General features: G+C 40.8%; 2 protein-coding genes across 7 annotated transcripts in view; both read left to right on the top strand.

Annotated features, from left to right (window-relative positions):
- Positions 1-20,722, top strand: part of LOC127958814 (uncharacterized) — a 117,686-nt gene that overhangs the window by 89,149 nt on the left and 7,815 nt on the right. The gene's annotated exons all lie outside the window — the stretch shown is intronic.
- Positions 2,142-20,511, top strand: LOC127958810 (NACHT, LRR and PYD domains-containing protein 3). 3 transcript variants are annotated; one of them, XM_052557797.1, is made up of 10 exons: positions 2,143-2,355; positions 2,637-2,723; positions 2,874-2,975; positions 3,177-3,278; positions 6,504-8,312; positions 8,744-8,914; positions 9,222-9,392; positions 15,007-15,177; positions 19,412-19,590; positions 19,930-20,509. In XM_052557797.1, the coding sequence occupies exons 1-10, from the start codon at positions 2,306-2,308 to the stop codon at positions 19,974-19,976; spliced, it is 2,889 nt and encodes a 962-aa protein (XP_052413757.1). In that variant the 5' UTR covers positions 2,143-2,305; the 3' UTR covers positions 19,977-20,509. The 3 variants fall into 3 exon arrangements, with proteins under 3 accessions (XP_052413758.1, XP_052413759.1, XP_052413757.1); XM_052557798.1 differs by lacking the exon at positions 2,637-2,723 and having other exon boundaries at positions 2,142-2,355; positions 19,930-20,511; XM_052557799.1 differs by lacking the exons at positions 2,637-2,723; positions 2,874-2,975 and having other exon boundaries at positions 2,142-2,355; positions 19,930-20,511.

Below are 20,722 nucleotides of genomic sequence, written 5' to 3'. Positions count from 1 at the left end.
AGTTTGGTTTCCAAAAAACACAATGGACCAACACCAGCAGATGACATTGCAGCCCAAATCATCACAGACTGTGGAAACTTAACACTGGACTTCAAACAACTTGGGCTACGAGCTTCTCCACCCTTCCTCCAGACTCTAGGACCTTGGTTTCCAAATGAAATACAAAACTTGCTCTCATCTGAAAAGAGGACTTTGGAGCACTGGGAAACAGTCCATTTTTTATTCTTCTCTTAGCACAGGTAAGACACCTTCACATTTTTCCTTCCACTCAACTTTCTGTTAACATGCTTGGATACAGCACTCTGTGAACAGCCAGCTTCTTTGGCAATGGATGTTTGTGGCTCCTTCTGAAGGGTGTCAATAATTGTCTTCTGGACAACTGTCAGATCAGCAGTCTTTCCCATGATTGTGTAGCATAGTGAACCAAACTGAGAGACCATTTTGAAGGCTCACCTGATTAGCTGATTGGCATGTCATCATATTTTATTGAGGGGTTTTTGGTGGGTTTTTTGTTGGATGTGTTGTGTATGTTTCCAAGCATATTCTGCACACTTGAACCCTTTCCAACAGTTACTGTATGATTTTGAGATCCATCTTTTCACACTGAGGACAACTGAGGGACTCATACACGGCAATTACAAAAGGTGGAACCATTAACTGATGCTAAAGAAGGCAGCACAATGCATCAAGTGCCAGGGGTGAAACTTTTCAACAGGATAATCTGTATTTTTTTCTGTTTAAAGCTATTTTTGTTTCATTTGGTAATAAACTTAATAAGCTTCATAATCACATTGTTTCCCAGAAGAAAAAATAAGTACAATTTACCTGATCATCCAATTTAAAAAGTTTACATCCCCCAGCACTTAATGCATTGTGTTGTCTTCTTGAGCATCAGTGCAGGACCTTGAGATATTTTGTGAGGAACAGCAGACAGTTGAAGCATCCAGGATGAATGAGGGACTCGTGAACAACTATCACTAAACACAAAAACAGTTGTGGATCACCCGGGAAATGACACCACCAGTATTAAGATTCACATTTGAACGGGGTGAACTTTATAAATTCAGTTATTATTTTGTGTTATGAAGAATATATAAACACCTGTAATGTGAAATAGCTTATTCTGGACTGCATTAAATGAAAAATAACATGCATTTTTCATGATTAAGATGTAAGAACTGTAAGATTTTAACATCATTTATCAGTTTCTGTGAGGATATATGCATTCCTATAAGGACTTATTTAACGTTTAACAATGACTAACTATGGCTCACAGCAAAACTTGTGTGAACCACCTAATAAATCTTGAAGATGTACAGTAGGACATTTTTGGTTTGTTTGATGACTGTTCTCACGGTTGTGCAGACTGTTGAGAGGAAATGAAAAGCAGTGTAGTTTCCTGAGAAGGATACCCTTTGCTGCTTTTGCGGAGTGGAAGATGAGTCTGTCCCTCTCAATTTTTGGGGATTGTGTCCTCGTATAGCTATGTTTTAGAGGAAATTCTGTTTGTTTGTATGGGTTTTTTAAGGATGTTATTTAGTTTTCATAACTTCAACAATAATTTGAAAGACAAGTATTTAAAAAAAATTTCTAGCTAGTTTTCTTTAACATACATGCAAATAATTGGTTGTGAAACCTATTTTTCTTTTTTTTCTTTTTTAAGACTTTAAATGTTACTTGGATAGTAATGCCAAAGCACGGAAATCATTTACACTGTTTTCATTGTATACTATTTATGTTTCTTTATAATGGATGTTTGACTGTGTGGTGAATATTAAAGGGAGAGAGGCAAATATGAAAAAAACAAAAAAAGAAAAACATTCTCGTTCTCGTTCCTGTCGCGGAAACGGGCTTCCGCCACCTAATACGTCAGCAACCAAAAGCCTGTGAAAGAAGCTTTTCACACCACGCATTTCATTGAAAGAATAATAATGTACACATGCATGAACAGAAGAATAGTGCACACATATATGAACTGCATTTATGCATATTTTGCAGAAATTATCTGTATCCTCCACATTACTTGCATGACTGATTTCTACGTTAATAACAATACTTGAATGAATCGCGCGCTTATTTATTCCACACAAGCTCCGGAAAGATGCGGTTCAAACGTCACATCACTGTGTGTGTGTGTGTGTGTGGTGACTTCCGCGTTCATATTTCTCCTAAGTTGCCGTTTCGTGTTGTCTGTGTTTCAAATTCGTATTTGTGTTATCGTAAGACTATCATTGATTTAAAGTGAACAGCAAGTGTTGGAGGTCTCACTCAGACAGAAGTGTTTGAGGGTCTGTTCAGCTTCATCATGGATCACACACAAACACCTCGAGATCAAGATTTTTCTACAGGATGCAGGTACTTTGAATGTATACTATACTAAATAACTCATTTATTTGAAAGAAGGCCATCGTTGTGTGTGTGTTTGTGTGTGTGTGTGTGGTAACTAGTTAAAATTAAAAGTTAAAAATTGTTTTGTATTCATGTTATTATGATATTCATATTAGTTATTGTTGACCGAGACTGTATGGAAGAACCGTTCCGTTTGTGGTTTCTGTATCAACAGAAAAATAAATTGAAAAATATTGAAAAATAAAATATCTTAGTTTTACAGTTATTGAAAGGATTCTTTCTTACAGTTCAGTTGATCAGAAGAGATCAGACCCAGAGCCCAGCTGTGTGTTTATGAAGAGTGACGCGTCTATAGATCATCTACAACAATTCAGGTACAATATTTCATTAACAGACATATTTTAAAATATTTATGGTCTTTTATCACGTGATTATTTCATTTGATATTTTAACATTTTCTCACACAGAGAAAAGCATCTGTGAAAGTACTTAGTGTATCTTTAATCTCACTCTGTCTGTTATAGTTCAGTTGATCAGAAGAAATCAGATCCAGAGCCCAGCTGTGTGTCTATGAAGAGTGATGCTTCTATGCATCTTCCATTTAATTTTAAGAGCGAAGACACAAGGTTTAACCTCAAGTATATTTTTTGTGTGTTAAAATATATGATTATAGTAACATTTTAAATTAAACTATCAATTTAATATTTAAATGGTATGTATTTTTTTTTTTTTACAGTTGTCACCTTGAGCAGGTGCATTTTTAGTAAAGTCAAGTCACCATAACTGTTATTAAAGTAATGTGAAAAATATTTGATTCTTGATTCAAGGTCAATCCTGTCACCCAGATCAGATGTCAGAAAATCTGTCTGTGAGAAATATGAACAGCCTATAAATCAACCACAAGATCAAGGCACGTGTCCTGATGAAAGGTAAGCTGTGGGAGTTTTTTAATGCAATTCATCAGAGTTGTCAAGCCTATGTAAATCATGCACATGCCCCCTCAGATTTTTGAGCCAAGTCTATTATGAATGCAGCTTCCAAAAGAAAAAAACCAGCTGAATAATATTTTTTATATTTCATACAATCATTCCAGCATGACTTGAACATGCAGTGCGACACAGCATCATCTGCTAAATTCAAATCTGCATTGGCGCTTTGGCTGGTGCTGAGCCAGAAACAGACACGTTTTTACAGCACTTTTACAGCATTATAACCAATTACACACGATTCCGCTGAGCATATGAATACAGTGAGCAATCAGAGGCGTTCAGATGACTCATCTGTAAAATGCCTGTGTTTTGTTCACTCGCTCACTTAGTGTTATAACTTGCAATTTACAATGTTTTTATTAAATTCACATTTAATAGATAAAACTGATACAAAATCAGTCTTCTTAAAAATATTTTATGGCATGACACCCATATTCAATTTTGGGTGTTTCACATTGAATCTAAGGGATAATCTATTAGACTTTGGATGTCAAATGCGGCTTTACCGAGCTCAATGGCTCTGGCCCAAGCAGATATAAACAAAACACCATTGGCCATTTTAAAAAAGGTTCGGGGTTGCTAGATATTTCCCGCCCTCTTTTCCTGTTTCAGTTGACATTACATCACCACATAGAATATGGCGTTGTGTTCAAGAAACTTCAGTGGAGCTTTAAGTAAAAAGATAACCCATCCCATATAGGTCCCCTACAGTGCCTTGAAACATGCAGCATTATTCTTATTCTACTCTTCCGAGGGAACATCGAACTGCATCCTCTAGTGGTTGCTTTGGGGAACACCTTTGGCGTGACCGGTGTCTGAAGCATACATCTAAACACAATAACATTGACCCGCGACATCATTTGAATAGTAAAGCAGTTAAGAATTCTGCAGATCTCACAGCCTCGCTGTGAAAGCTGGCCAAGAAAGTGGCATCTCAGGATCATCTCAATTAATTTTTTTTTATTTTTCGACCATAGCACTCCAGCTCAAGTGAGCCTTCTATTTCTTCTCGATCTCCATGTGGAGATTGAGAAGGCCTGGAAAAGTCTGTTCATGATGGCGAGTGGAGGGAGAGCAGGGGGGTTTCTCCTGAAGTCCACGATCATCTCCACTGTTTTGAGACATGTTGTGACTGCACCAGACAGACAACTGCTCAACCTCTTGTCTGTAAGCAGACTCGTCGCTGTCCTGGATAAGGCTGATGAGTGTGGTGTCGTCTGCAAACTTCAGGAGCTTGACAGAGGGGTCAGCAGAGGTGCAGTCATTTGTGTAGAGGGAGAAGAGCAGTGGGGAGAGAACATAGCCCTGAGGGGCTCCGGTGTTGATGGTGCATGTGTTGGATGTGAGTTTTCCCAGCCTCACTAGCTGCTGCCTGTCTGTCAGGAATCTGGTGATCCACTGACAGATGGAGGTGGGTACAGAGAGCTGTATGATTTTGTTCTGAAGGGTGTCCGGGATGATGGTGTTGAAAGCTGAAGTGCACAAACAAGATCCTCACGTAAGTCCCTGGTTTGTCCAGATGTTGGAGTACGTAGTGCAATCCCATACAGACTGCATCATCCTCGGTAAGCAAACTGCAGGGGGTCCAGTAATGTCCTTCAAGTACACCAACACCAGTCTTTCAACCAGTTCTCTCAACCCATTCTCTAAGTTTTTAATAGTACTCTTACCCAGTTCTCAACACCCTCGTCCAGACCAGAGTAAATTTGAAACATCTACTCACCTCCATCTAAGGGTGTTACCATCTGCTCTCATCTTTCTCCCCTTAATTCCCCTGAAGCCAACCATCCCTTTACCTGGAGGAGGGATATGCAGGAGCCTCCTGCGCTTATATTGCATTCTCTCATGCTGGACCTATGATGTTTTGATTAGTCCCTATGTCTCATATAACTACTTACTGATGGTCAAGACCCAAGTGTTCTTTGTTCTTCATCTTCATAGTATATCTGTGAACTTGAGGGGGTGCTGGGATAGCCCTACACCTTCGGCCTCATGCTTGCTAGATCATACAGCCAAGTCGCTAGTCTGCAGGAGCCTCCTTGATCATACTCATGTCTCGCACCGAGGGGCCTCCTGAGATTTAAGTCATCTGCTCAACAATCGTGCACATTCACTTTCTAAAAACCTGCATTTTAGTAAGTGTGCATGATAAGAGTCCTGCACTCTTTTCTAAAATACTGTATTGTATGGGTTACGCCCTGCCAGCCTTGTGCCTTTTCTCTTAGTTGGCTCAGGCCCGGGTCTTCACCTTGGGCTCCAGTCTACTTATCTATTTTTTGTGATACCTCTCTGAGCAGGTTGTTGCTGCCAAGGAACTTTCGAGTCAGTTCCTTTGAGAAAGCTCATTCTGAGCTGGCAGTAGCCCATAGGGTGACAGGTCAGAGTTCAGTTTATTGTCCTTAAAGGCCTAATCAGCTTCTGATTCCAAGCCTCCGAGCTCTGCCCTGGGTTCATGCACTTAATAGGTAAGTTATTGGGGTATGCAGCTCAGGCCTTTTGCTCAGGGGGATAATGTCACTGACAGCCACAAAGGCATCAACAGTGCAACTCCCATAACTTAGAGTTGGTGCTGTCTTGGTGCTTGGCATGCACTTCCTTTAGCGTGGCAGCATGGGCACACCATTCCCCATAATGACTGCTAGAGGTATGCAGTTTGATGTTACCTTGGAAGGTTTCAGGTTACATATCCCTGAGAAGGGAATGAGACACTGTGCACTCTAGAAACCTCAACATGCTTCGGGCGCGAGCTTCAGATGAAGAAGCAGATGACGTGTTTTCATGTCGCGCTTTTATACTGTCGTCGCATTGGCAATAACATCATAGGCTGTCGCATTTAGATGTGCACTTAAGACACCAGTCACATTGGAGACATTCCCCATAGCGAACATAAGCCCATCAGTTATACTTATACGTATGGCTGCTGTGTGTCATGACAAGCATGACCCCCCCCCCCCCCCCCCCCCCGCCGCCTTCACTCGTGCCCCCTCAAAAAAAAGCAGTGCATGTCACTCCTGCAATGCATCATTACACATTACTCAAATAAATTACTAATAACTGATCCCTATTATATGTCCAGTGTCTCATTACAAAGAAAACAAAAATAAATTTTTCTCTGTATTTGTTTCTCTGTAACTCGTTTAATAATGTGGTATTTTAATTTTCCAGCTATGAAGTCCTCAACCTATTTAGATCAAATCTGCTGAAGAAGTTTGAGCATCTGTATGAGGGAACAGCGATGCAAGGAAACCCAACACTCCTGAATGAGATCTACACAGAGCTCTACATCACAGAGAGTGAAAGTGGAGAGATCAGTAATGAGCATGAGGTGAGACAGACTGAGACACAATCCAGGAGAGAAGCAACAGAGGACACAGCCATCAAATGCAGTGACATCTTTAGACCTTTACCTGGACAAGACAAAGCCATCAGAACTGTGCTGACAAAGGGAGTCACTGGAATTGGAAAAACAGTCTCTGTGCAGAAGTTCATCCTGGAATGGGCTGAAGGGAAAGAGAATCAGGATGTCCAGCTCATATTTCCACTTTCTTTCAGAGAAATCAACTTGATGAAGGAAAAAAAACTCAGTCTTTCAGATCTTCTCTATGCCGTTTTCCCTGAAACTAAAGAAATTGAGATATCCAGTGATGAATATAAAGTGCTGTTCATCTTTGATGGTCTGGATGAGTGTCATCTGTCTCTGGATTTTAAGAGCAAAGTGAAACTGTGTAATGTATCTCAATCAGCCTCAGTGGACGAGCTGCTGATGAACCTCATTGTGGGGAATCTGCTTCCCTCTGCTCTCATCTGGATCACCTCCAGACCAGCAGCAGCTGATCTCATCCCCTCGGAGTGTGTCCATCGAGTGACAGAGGTACGAGGCTTCAATGAGCCACAGAAGGAGGAATACTTCAGGAAGAGAATCGGTGATCAGAGTCTGGCCGACAGGATCATCTCACACCTGAAGTCATCGAGGAGCCTCTACATCATGTGCCACATCCCAGTGTTCTGCTGGATCTCAGCCGCTGTTCTGGAGAAGATGTTGAGTCGAGCAGAGAGTGGAGAGATTCCCAAGACTCTCACTCAGATGTACACACACTTCCTGATCCTTCAGACCAACATCAAACATGAGAAGGACTATGAGAAGAAGGTGAACGATGAAGACATGATCCTCAAACTGGGGAAAGTGGCTTTTCAGCAGCTTGTGAAAGGCAACCTGATCTTCTACGAGGAAGACCTGAGAGAGTGTGGCATTGATGTGACAGAAGCATCAGTGTACTCAGGATTGTGCACCCAGATCTTCAGAGAGGAGCTGGGCTTGTATCAGGGGAAAGTCTTCTGCTTTGTTCATCTGAGCATTCAGGAACATCTAGCAGCTCTATATGTGCACCTCTCCTGGACAAACCACAACAGAAATGTGATTGACCAAATCACCAAACAGAGTTTGCGGTCCATGGTGAAGAATTTGTTTCAGCTCAATTCATCAAAACATGGTTCATTATCTGAGCTGCATCAGAGAGCAGTGGATGAGGCTCTACGGAGTAAAAATGGACATCTGGATCTTTTCCTGCGGTTCCTTCTGGGTTTGTCAGTGGAGTCTCATCAGATTCTCCTTCAACGAATAATGATGCTAAAAAGAAGCAGCTCTGACAACAATAAGAAAACAGTTGAGTACATCAAGAAGAAGATCAGGAACATTGAGTCTCCAGAGAAATCCATCAGTCTGTTCCACTGTCTGAATGAACTGGGTGATCATTCACTAGTGAAGGAAATACAACAGTATCTGACATCTGGAACAATAAAGGAAGCCAAACTCTCTTCATCTCAGTGGTCAGCTGTAGTTTTTGTGTTGTTGACATCAGAAGAGGAACTGAATGAGTTTCATCTTGATAAATTTGTCAAAGGAATTAATAATTCTGAAAATATGAAAGTTCTTCAGAAGTTGCTGCCTGTGATTAGAGAATCCAGATCAGTTCAGTAAGTATCACTGAGAACAATCACTTCACAGTTAAAACATTAAGAAAATCAAAGTTAAAAGCTCATAAGTCTTAAGTGAAGACTCTCTTCTGAAGATGGGGCGGGAATATGCAGCTCATTTGCATTTAAAGTAATGCACACCAAAACAGATATTTTTTTAGACAGGGTCCAAAAATCACATCTGTGGGGTATTTTGAGCTGAAACTTTACAGACACATTCTGGGAACACCCAAGACCAATATTACTTATTGTAAAAAGGGGTGTAATTGGTTCCCTTTAAAAAAAAATACATCACCATTTTTTTATTTTTATGGAATTAATTAACTTAATTATATTGGAATGGCAAGTTGCAAGTTGCATTGGAGGTTGTTTGATTGCTTTTTTGCTAGCTGTTTGATAGTGGTTAACGTATGATTTTCATGTTTCTACAGGTTGATTTATTGTGGTATCACAGATAAAGGTTGTGCTGCTCTGGCTTCAGCTCTGAGATCAAACCCCTCACACCTGAGAGAATTGGATCTGTCCGAGAATAAACTAGGAGATTCAGTGAAGCTGCTTTCTGATGTACTACAGAATCCTCACTGTAAACTGGAGAAACTGAGGTAAGATCATAGATGACTCTCACATGTTATGTTGTATATTATGTCATCAATTAACAGATTTTAAATAAGATATATATTTTGCATCAAATACAGATATAGTGCTTATAAGAAATATGATTTACCCTGATTGAACTTTGGATATTTTATCATCATGTTTTGTTTTCTCTGACATTTTAGACCTCAATGTCCCCAATGATCCATCAAACATGTTAATTTGTTTTTTACATTTGTATTTGATCTTTAAAATTGATTCACAGGTAAACTGATCTGATCTGAGAGAGTGAAGAGTGTGTTATGTTCTTTACAGGTTGATTTATTGTGGTGTCACACATGAAGGTTGTGCTGCTCTGGCTTCAGCTCTGAGATCAAATCCCTCACACCTGAAACATCTGGATCTGTCGTGGAATAAACTAGGAGATTCAGTAAAGCTGCTTTCTGATGTACTACAGAGTCCTCACTGTACACTGAAGAAATTGAGGTAAGATCATATATGACATGCTATTTAGTGAATAGTGTCATCAATGAAGACATATTTTGAATAAGACAGCCATTTTGTATAAAGTGAGTTTATTAATTAACTGAGTTTCAGGAGCAGGGCCACGCCTCACGCAGCCACCTCATCCAGTCATCTCAATTCCCAAAACGTACTTATATCAGACCGACCCTTTAGCACTGTTCAACTTGTTCAACTATGGATCCAGAGATACAGATTAAGGGGCCGTTCACATATCGCGTCTTTTGCGCATCGCTCGTTTTTTCCAGGCGCGTCCACCTTTTTCCAGGCGCGTCCGCATTACGCACTTTGCTGTAATTTCCGCGTCTTCATGGAGAGAGCAGGTCATGGTTGCTTAGCAACGGCAGACGTCTCAGGAGCGCTTCTGCCCGAGCGCTTTGGCAAGAAGGAGAAAGTGGCGCACCTAGCGTTTTCCATGCGTTTTTAGGAGCGATATGTGAACGGCCCCTAACTCACCCGATGCAGATGACAATCTGTTCGAGTCCAACTCCTCTCAACCGGGGATTAGCTAGCAGCAATCCAACTCAAGCCAAACTTTGCAGTGCTTGCAATCAGTCGTACACATTTCTTGACTTCGCAAGCAGTCTCACTCTAATACCCCTCAAGAAAACTCTTCAACTCCAGCGCAATCACAGGCTCCCTTATCTCCAGCATCAAGATCCTCTAACAGAGACAATTATACCCATCGCAGATGCGGAAACCGGCCTTCTCGCTCTCCTTGTCAGCATCCGCCTCCCCAGCGAACAACTCCTGATAGCAATCTTGCTGTCTATCCCCCAGAACCAATGACGACATTTCGAATTGGACCGTGACTTCCCTTCAACGCACACTTAAAGGGGGGGTGAAATGCTCGTTTTCACTCAATATCCTGTTAATCTTGAGTACCTATAGAGTAGTACTGCATCCTTCATAACTCCAAAAAGTCTTTAGTTTTATTATATTTATAAGAGAAAGATAGTCTGTAACGTTTTTTACCCGGAAAAACACGAGTGCCTGGAGGCGTGACGTGTGGGCGGAGCTAAAAAATCACGAGTGCAAGTAGGCTTTTGCGTTGAGAGCGTTTGGAAGCTGTGACATTACCGTGAGGAAAAAACCATCATCCAAAACAAACCATGGCTAACAGTCAGATTCAGCGTATATTTATGGTCCAGAATCAGATCCAGAGGCTGAAATTTAACAAGAGCAGCAGCAACGACGTCTCTATGTGGTATGTATTGAAACTGTATATATTTGCTTAGCGGTTTTGGAAAAAGTTCCACTTTGTCGTCTTTTTTTTTTTTTTAAGCTGTACATGTGGAAAGTGCAGTTTGATGACAACATCGCATGTTGTTTACTTGATGTGCTTACGCGCCGATAGCTAAGTTAACAACACAGAGATATTTGAAGCAGTTTTACTCACCGCCTGCGGTTCCAACACACGATCGTGACCCTTTTTCGTTGGGACTGCATTATCCTTAAGAAATAAACAATATGCAAATCCAGCGTCAAAGTGGGCCTTGTTTGTAAAACAAGCATCTTCGAAATGCAGGGAACAAACAAAAACACTTGCACAACTCCGTTGATGCGCTGTAAAAATAAACTCCATCCACTGGTCCCTTAATGCTGTTTTTTTTTGGTAATCTGTGCAGGGTTGTCTTGCCCTGGCATCCAAAAACACACTTTTTTTGTGACATTTCGGTCTCTCGCTCTGATCAGTGAATGTCTGTGCTCTCAGTGCTCTGCTATACGGGAGCGCGCTCTTCCGGCAGAAGTGCCCTTAGGACCCATATAAGGAAATTCCGCTCCATCTAACGTCACACAGACCCATACTTGGAAAAAACTTTCTGAAACTCGTGACAAACCGGAAGAGGTATTTTTGGAACAAAAATACTCCTTCAAACGTGCAACTTTGTCCATGTTTAGCATGGGAATCCAACTCTTTAACAGTGTAAAAAACTCAGTATGCATGAAATAGCATTTCACCCCCCCCCCCCCCCTTTAAAAGTAAAGGCATTCATGCTTGGATAATAAAGCAAGACCATCTATACTTAGAATCCACCAAAACTTCTACATCAACTCAAGCTCACCCATCAACACTTCCAGCATCTACAAGCCGATGATACTATACTACTTGATGATACACAGCACGTCCCTCCACCGCAGCTTCAGACAGCAGCGCCAGCTCCCCATTGCTGAGGACAACTCATAACTACACCTACAGCTGCTTCACCCAATTTCACTCAAATCATGTCATCTTTCTTCTCGTCACTGTGTTCAAAAATTAAAAATCCCCATCCACAATTATACTTTCATCCGTTCCTCTACCCTTCCTTCAGCTGTACACAGTAATACAGCTTCTGTTTTTTCCTATATTCCTTCCACTATTCTTCCAGTCCAGATACCCCAGCTAGCACCCCAAGAAGTTATACTTCACACTGGCCAATCTGGATATCCTCACTCTCCAACTCTTCCAACTGTTATATCTTTACCCCCCCCCCGCCATCCCAACCCCTCCCTTCCCCAGCATCCTCACATCATGTAATTTAGCAATACACCTTTTACTTTAGCCACAGTCGCGACACCTATTCAGCAGCTTCAGCAGCTCATCATCCTTCTCCTGTCTCCGCAACCCTGTGTGTGCTAATCTTAGCTGGTATTAACATTGATTAAGAGAAGCCTAGAGAAGTGCTAACCAGCCTAGGTCCCATGCAGCTCAGCCATCCTGTTCCCTCACTCAAAAAATCCCACTCTTACTGAATTCACTCTCGCTTTCTCTATTTTCTGCGATTATCTTAAGTTTTGTATATCCAGATTGTAGAGCTGAACTTGATGACTACCTCTCCATCATCTGCGACATGGGGACTAGCTTTTACAACTATCACATTCTGTTTGCTACCCAAGCAGCAGGACACCTACATCAGTTCAACCAAGGAACATACTGCGGCTCTTTCGACTTCGAACTCTGCTTCCAAGTTTTCCCAGCTCAGTGTGAACTTTGTGGAGCCCACTTTCATTCAGCGTGAGCTTGCTCTATTATAACCCCCCCCCCCCCCCCCCCCCAAACCAACTTGCCCTTGCAAGACATCTGTATTCAGCAGCTTATCTGCAGCAGCACCCCCTCCTCCCATTATCCCAAAGCCAGCAGGCCCCTCAGAAAATATTCCAACCTCAATAGGCGTCGATAAAAGAGGCCGTCAATTATTGTACCACGGAAGAAGGATTGTATGCAATAATTTCAACCATTTAGGCTGCACCCTTTCCAACTGCATGCTTCTACATTCCTGCTCCTTCTGTGTCAGAGTCCACACAAGCAGCTCCTGCCCCTACAATCCTACAACACCAACAGAATGACTAACAAAGCACCCCAATCAAGGTAAAGGCCCTAGTTGCTGCGCTAAGAAATAATCCAGATGGAGAATTCGTACAATCCTTAATCAATGGCTTCACAAATGGTTTCCACCCAGTATTGTTGTGAAAAATGTCGATATTTCAATAAATATAGATACTAAAATACAGAGCCCCGCACATGACATGCAAGAAAAAATAAATTAATTGTGCACACGATTTACTAATTCATTCCCTCAATGTACTAAAACGTGCACACAATTACTATTGCGTTCCCTCGATTTACTAAATCGTGTGCATGATTTATCAAGTCGAGAGAACGAATTAGTAAATCATGTGCACAATTTAGCAAATCGAGGGAACGAAATAGTAAATCGAGGGAACATAATAGTAATCGTGTGCACGTTTTAGTACATTTAGGAAACGAATTAGTAAATCGTGCACACGATTTAGCCCCCTATTTATTCCTGCATGTCATGTGCGGGGCTCTGTACTAAAATATCTGAACGGTACCAATACTAATTTCTCCAAGTATCGATACACTGATACTAGCCGAGCTGACACGTTCACTTCTCTCCAAAGGTTCGTTGACAAACACCACACGTGACCGCAGTGTCTATCTCGTTTCATTGTTACCAACAATGAAACAACGTAGTACATCGCATAATCTCCAGTCTGCCATGTCAGAACCCTATATAGTTGATATGCTATTAGCAGAAGAAGTTAAAAAAGGTTTCATGATAGGCCCTTTAATAAACAACCATTGCCCATCACATGCATCAGCCCCATAGGAATCGCCGACCGTAAATACTGATCAATAATTGACTTGTCTTCTCCTCATGGCATTCACATTCCAGGCATTGACACAATCATCCTGGCTCCAGATTTTTCCATGCAATATGCTACAACTGGCCATGCTATCAAACTCATTTGCCTGGCAGGCCACGGTACTTGGCTAGCCAAAGCAGACATCACCTCTGCCTTCAAGGCCTTAGCCATATATAATATCTCACCAACCCTGATGATATTTAGATGTATACCGACGCCGCACCCTCCATAGGCTTTGGCGGCTATCATGCCATTTATGACAGCTGTCATGCCATTCATGCACAAACTTACACTAATTTGTGTGTTCACAACGTGTGTTCACGGTGTATTCACTTCTCACTGCTGTGTGTGTGCACTTGGATGAGTTAAATGCAGAGCACCAATTCCAAGTATGGGTTACCATACTTGGCAAATGTCACGACTTTCACCTTTTTCACTTCATTTCCACTCAACATCAGTCATTTCCCAAAGCCCCTCACATACCAGGATATCTTAATGCCATAGCTGTCTCACTGTCTCATTTCTCTCTTCAGAAATTCAGGCTCTTGGCTCCGGAATCGGCCATTCATTCAACTCCAGTCCCTTAGCGTATACATCTTTTCGCTACATCTAAATCCCATCATCGATCAAACCATGGACTCCATGTTCCTGCTCGCATTCTTCAGTTTTCTAAGATGCTCTGAATTTGCTCCAAATTCACCCACCTTCCATCCATCCATCCATCCATCAATCATTCCATCTGAATTCATTTCTCAGCCCGTTCCAACCCATTTGCGAGTATGTTCGCTCCAGAATCCCTGCCCAATTATCTCCCCGAGATCTGCTATCTGCTGGTTCTGGTTCAACAAACATTTCAACCAAATTATACCTCAGGTATATCTCCAGAACAAAATTCGATACATTCTGTCTTGAACGCTGGTCATCACAACCATACTGACCTTACATTTGCAACAATCTCATTGACATCCGCAAAGCCCAAGCTAACTTCAGCTCACTCCAATCTTAGGGGGTCCTAACGGACCCGCACAGTTCAGAGATAATACCACCATCCAGAGCTTCCCTGGGCCACCAACGGATGCCTAGATCAGCCTATCATCCTTTCCCATACCCCTCCTACCCTTCCCCTTTCATCCTTACATTTATACAACAAAGATTACTTCCTGACATTTGCAGTGTGGCGTGATCCTTTACTAGTAAAAATACAGATATAGTGTAAATAAGAAATATAATTTATATTGCTTGAATGAGATGTTGGAAGTTTTATGATCATGTTTTGTGTTTTGTGACATTTTAGACCCCAATGACCCCAATGATCCATCTAACATATTGATTTATGCTTTAAATTTGTACTTTATCTTTAATAATGGATTCACAGCTAAACCGATCTGATCTGAGAGAGTAAAGAGTGTGTCATTGTTCTCTACAGGTTGTATAATTGTGGCATCACAGATGAAGGTTGTGCTGCTTTGGCTTCAGCTCTGAGTTCAAACCCCTCACACCTGAGAGAATTGAGTCTGACATGGAATGAACTAGGAGATTCAGTGAAGCTCCTTTCTGATGTACTACAAAATCCTCAATGTAAACTGGAGAAACTGTGGTAAGATCATATATGACCCTCTCACATGAAGCACATTATAAAGTATATTTACAGTGTTTAGCCTCTTTCTGCTGCTGTGAGTTCAACTCACTGAGCTGTAACACATGAGATGCTCTTTAATTATTATTTATTCCATTACTGATTACAAATTACTAAACTTTTGACCTGACTTGTTCATCACTGTTACGTCTCATAACTAAATTATATAGTTTGTTCAATATTTGAAACAAACACTTGTTATAAACCAAACGAGAGAAAGAGAAAAGTTTTTCTTATTGTTTACAATAGTTGAGCACCCTCATTGAGTTTTTTTTCCTCGCACATTTTTAAAAACTTTGTATAAACCAAACATATAGAAAATCACAAGACACTTGATGCTGCTTAAGATTTCTAGTTATGTCTTCCTTTAATCCATAAAGAATACAAATTAATCAAACATTCAACAAATAATACAAAAGAATTCATAAATAAGACCAGATAAATTCTTGAATAAAAGTCACATAAACAGTCTAAAAACTACCTAAAAAGTTATTTACAGGTGCATCTCAATAAATTAGAATGTTGTGGAAAAGTTCATTTATTTCAGTAATTCAACTCAAATTTTGAAACTCTGAAGTAGTTTAAGTCTTTTGGTTCTTTTAATTGTGGTTCTTTTAATTGATGTGATTTTGGCTCACATTTAACAAAAAGTTTCCAACGCGGTCTAAAGTACTGGGAAGATTAGGCAAATAGACTGGTGATGTAGGTCTGTGCGAATTTGGACTTGCATCCTCGGTAGTTCAGACTTTGCTCATTCGACTCGGGAGTGTAATGTCCGCAATGACGCAAATCCGGTAATTCTGCAGACAACAGCGTACTTGATAACTTCAGTCAGCTCGCCTTGGCTACTGCAGTTTTCCTCACTGTATATTTACAATAAAATGAAATAGCATATCAAATACCACTGCCTCCTTTCATTTTTCATTTAAACATAATAACAGCTGCAGAAATGTACTTAGTTCAGGAATATGTGTATATATACAGCCATCACAATGAAACGAAATATTATATCAATTTACCTTTTTATTTTCATTTTAACATATAGATAAATTGAATACAGACCAAAGATATTCTATTAGATTTACCCAAAACGAATGACATTTTGGGCCCTATCTTGCACCCAGCGCAATTGACTTTGTACACCGACGCATGTGTCATTCCTATTTTGCACCTGCGCAAAGCGCGCTTTTCCCTCCACAGAAGCACGTCGCTAAACTAGTGAATGAACTTGCGCTCCCTGGGCGGTTCAGCGCAAAAAAGGAGGCGTGTTCCGGCGCAAACAATCCCTGGTGCTATTTTGCTGTTCCATTAAACAATTGCGCCAGTGACCAGAAAAAACCTAGTCTAAAGTCATTGGCGCGTTGCGCATTGTTCATTATGCTATTTTAAGGGCGCAAGCTTGACCATAATGTATAGCGTGCACAACGCGCATACACTTTGCTCATGTAATCTACACAGATGCAACAGTTATTTTTGCAAATCATAAATTGTTACACTAAAAAAATATTAACACATGAGAAGACGGAAATCATTGTGAAATCTTGCTTACAAATTATTCAGGCTAATAGTAGTAATTAAGGATCAGACCTGTTTGCCCGATAGTGGCAAGACATATATGTATATAAGGACATCTGACAAATTTGTTTGTCCGTCAAGAACCAGAAAAAAAAAAATCGATGAAACAATTGTGGCTATTTCCTCCCACACCTGTTTAACCGACGCTATTTTGGGTGGGTTTCTCCCATCCCCATACAACACAACTTCTCTGTCTTTCACTGCTCTTACAAGAACATCAGTCTGCTCGGCTGTGAACCGCTCCTGGCGTGCGCCTGGTAAATACGCCATAATAATAGCAATCCATAATGGAACTTGCGCACCTGCTTTTAAAGGGAATGTTGGATGACGCTCTGATTGGTTTATTTCACCTTACGCCCAAACCACACCTATGAATAATGAAGCTACTTCAGACCAACCCATTTTAGATTTGCGCCGGGCGCAAGAGCCATTTATCCCGCCGGGAAAATAGCAACAGCGCCGAGACCCGCCCACAAAGTTACTTGCGCTTCGCGCTTTGACACTTGCGTTTCAGATCGTTAAAATAGGGCCCTTTATGTTTAACCACTAAAGAGACAGCCGAGGAGAGGTTGCTCTCGGCGGATACATGAGCACTGAGCTCCCGCTGATCGCGTGGAGCTCACCGTCTCCGATATCGGCAATTTTTTTAAAAAAATAGGCGCTGTCTTTATAAATAAACCACAGATTTGAGTTTTAAACAATTACATTCTCGCCTGAAATACATTTAAGATTACATTTCATGACACAATAACAGTAATATTTTGAAAATGATCGGTATAAATTGTTGTTGAACTCAACCAATCAGCATGTTTAGCAGACAAGTCCTGCCCCCGAAAGTTCAAGAACTTTGAAGAAGTACTACCTCGCCAGCAGGGACTTTCTGAGGGGCATTTTTTACCCGGAACTTTATTTAGTTCCTGGTTCCTGTGGTGGAAACACACCGAGTACCAGGCCAAAGTCCCTAGTTCCTGGGTAAAATTCCTGCGGTGGAAACGCGGCATCAGTTTGGTTCACTAGGCTACACAATCATGGGGAAGACCTGATCTGACAGTTTTCCAGAAGACAATCATTAACACCCTTCACAAGGAGGGTAAGCCACAAAGATTAATTGCCAGATAAGCTGGCTGTTCACAGATGGCTTTATCCAAGCATGTTAACAAAGTTGAGTGTAAGGAAAAAGTTTGGAAGAAAAAGATGCACAACCAACTGAGAGAACCGCACAAAATACAAAACTTAAACCAAACAAAATACAAAAATTCCAAAAACACTCAACAATATAATTATTTTATTGAGTGATTAAGCAGAAAATTTAGTCAGTGATATTTTTAATAGATTTGCTTTCTGGCGTCTTTTTGTCACCTCCTCAACCCGCTTCACCTAGCTACGTAGAAAAGGTAAAAAAGAAAAATTCTGATGAAAGATAAACATATATAGTGATGAATGCTAAAATATTAAATGTTACAAATGTATCCACCTTATTCTTTCCATAAGAGTGGGCGCAGCTACATTTGTAATTTTTTTGGGACTGGCTTCCAGTGTCATCCACGTCCAGCTATTTTTAGTTTGTAATTTGTAGTGTTTTACTTTTATTTTAATGTATTATAATTATGAACTCGCTGGTTTTACAGTTGTAACGTGGAGTCAGAGAAGTTCAGATCCATTTGCAGTATTTTATCAAGCGAGTGGTCAAACAGGCAGAGATCAGAAAACAGCGTCAGATATGTCAGGGGATATCCAGAATCAGTATCAGTACCAGGCAGAGATCGGGGCAGGCTGCAGAGAATCACAGGCAGTAACACAATCCAAAACCAAACACAGAAAGAACAAACACTAAGGAAACATTCAAAAATGCTAAACGGGGCTAAACAAGACTTCACAATCATCGAGAGTCCAAACACAGTATATATAGGGGAGTGGTAATGGGGAACACCTGGTGGTAATTAGCCCTAAGCACGGGATTATGGGAAATGGACACCAAATACAAGATTCCAGGGTTGGAGCTAAACTCTACAGTAGTCCTCCGGGACCGATCCCTTCCTTTCCCCATCCCTGTCTTATATCCTGAGAAAAATATTATTTATGAAAAAAGTTAATCAAAGTGGAATCCAAACACCAAAGACAATAAAGCTGGAGGTAAGCAGGCGATGAGCCAGAAAAAAAGCTCCTTAACACAATCTCAGTGCATGTGTAGGCAATAGTAAACCTTGAGTCCAATACATTTCTATTCTATTTTAAGATGCCAGATGAGACCAAACATGACACAATTCTGTATTTGAGCACAAGTGTTAATAAATAGGATGTAATGGGGTACACGTGACTCCTGTGAAGCCCTCCTGTAGGTATTTATTAGAGGTACAAATGACTGTTTCTCCAGACAGATTCGTCCTTATATCATTATGAAACAGTATCTCACATTTAGCTCTGTGTGTCTGTTCAGTCCTGAAGCACATGACAGTTTCAAACAGCAGCATTGAGCATCAACATGCAGAAATCTCATTCTATCAGCAGCAGTATGTAGCAATGCTTGTCATAATATCTCATCTCCTGCTCTGAGATCAGAGTCAATAACAAATGGAAGAATCTTAAAACACAATTCAAATCATGTCATTATTGTCTACAGGTTGAGAGATTGTGGAGTCACAGATGAAGGTTGTGCTGCTCTGGCTTCAGCTCTGAGATCAAACCCCTCACACCTGAGAGAACTGGATCTGTCTGAGAATGAACTAGGAGATTCTGGAGTGAAGTTACTCTCTGCTTTAAAGGATGATCCACGTTCTAAACTGCAGACATTATACTATCGTGCGTTTGTTTAAAATTTTTATATTAACCCAAGTTCAGTACCAGACCTGTGTGTGTAATTGGACAATATAAGATAATAAGTCAGCTCCACTTTATTCTCTATGCTTTTAATTCTGTGATGTGACTGATTTATGAATGTATGAATATTTTTATATCTTACAGTGTCTGTAAGTGATAGTAGTTGTTGATCATTTACTGTAATTAATCCGTGATAATTTTTTCATTCATATTTCTGGCTGTAATAGGAATATAATCTGTTTTCTGAAATGGTTCTGCTGATGTGATGTGACAGCAGTACTGCTCATATTCATATGTGACTGTCTGTGTGTTTTATTGTAGGACTCTCAGTATTTAGACGTCCGTCCAGTATCTTCAAGATCAGCTGATGTTGTAAAAGGAACTGCTACAGAGACGTCTCAGTCACACAATCAGTACCATAGCTCCCTATACCCAGAGTACACAGTTTGCATAGGGCACCAACTCCAAGGGGGGCATCATCACTCAAAAAAAGTTGCTAAAAAAAAAAACAGCTTCTCCCCCAACCACGCTCGCACCTAATGTTTGAAGGTGAATGCTCATAATTGATGGATGGACATCTATGCCTGTCCAAAAGACAAGAAAAACTGGCATAAAGTTGGGTTGACGTTGGACGTTCGATATTCTCAAATTTAGGGGCCGTTAAAGTTACATGCAATACTGACTCTTGACTCTGGCGCCGATACAGGATGGCTGCCTCCGTGACGTGCTCTGCATATGTTTTTGTGTTTTTGTTTGTCCTGTCTTTAGTTATATCCCTGCAATCAGTTTCACCAAGGATGAACTGCTGAACATTCGTCAGAACGCACCACAAGATGTTTTTCCGGATTTCAATTATTCAGCCGTTTTACTGAACGTTGTTATCGGAGGAGCAGCGGCGCTGATGCAAGCCATTCTATTCGCCACGGGAGTTTCACTCGATCATTCTGGATAGTGTTTACATTCCTCCGCAAGCGCAAATAAGCATGGCTTTTACAGAAACTCGCTGATCAGATCACAAAGACAGAACAACAACACCCGGACTCTGTTTTAATAATTCTTGGGGACTTTAATAAAGCCAATCTCTCCCGTGAACTGCCAAAATACAGACAGCATG

The sequence above is a fragment of the Carassius gibelio genome, chromosome B5 (assembly GCF_023724105.1).
Source record: "Carassius gibelio isolate Cgi1373 ecotype wild population from Czech Republic chromosome B5, carGib1.2-hapl.c, whole genome shotgun sequence".
In the NCBI taxonomy this organism is placed as follows: domain Eukaryota; kingdom Metazoa; phylum Chordata; class Actinopteri; order Cypriniformes; family Cyprinidae; genus Carassius; species Carassius gibelio.
This window is presented reverse-complemented; position numbering and strand designations above follow the sequence as displayed.

Coding starts and splice junctions, on each gene's coding strand:
- LOC127958810 (XM_052557797.1), top strand. CDS start 2,306: ATGGATCACACACAAACACCTCGAGATCAAGATTTTTCTACAGGATGC. Junction 9,393..15,006: donor TGTACACTGAAGAAATTGAG/GTAAGATCATAT, acceptor TGTTCTCTACAG/GTTGTATAATTGTGGCATCA. Junction 15,178..19,411: donor TGTAAACTGGAGAAACTGTG/GTAAGATCATAT, acceptor TATTGTCTACAG/GTTGAGAGATTGTGGAGTCA.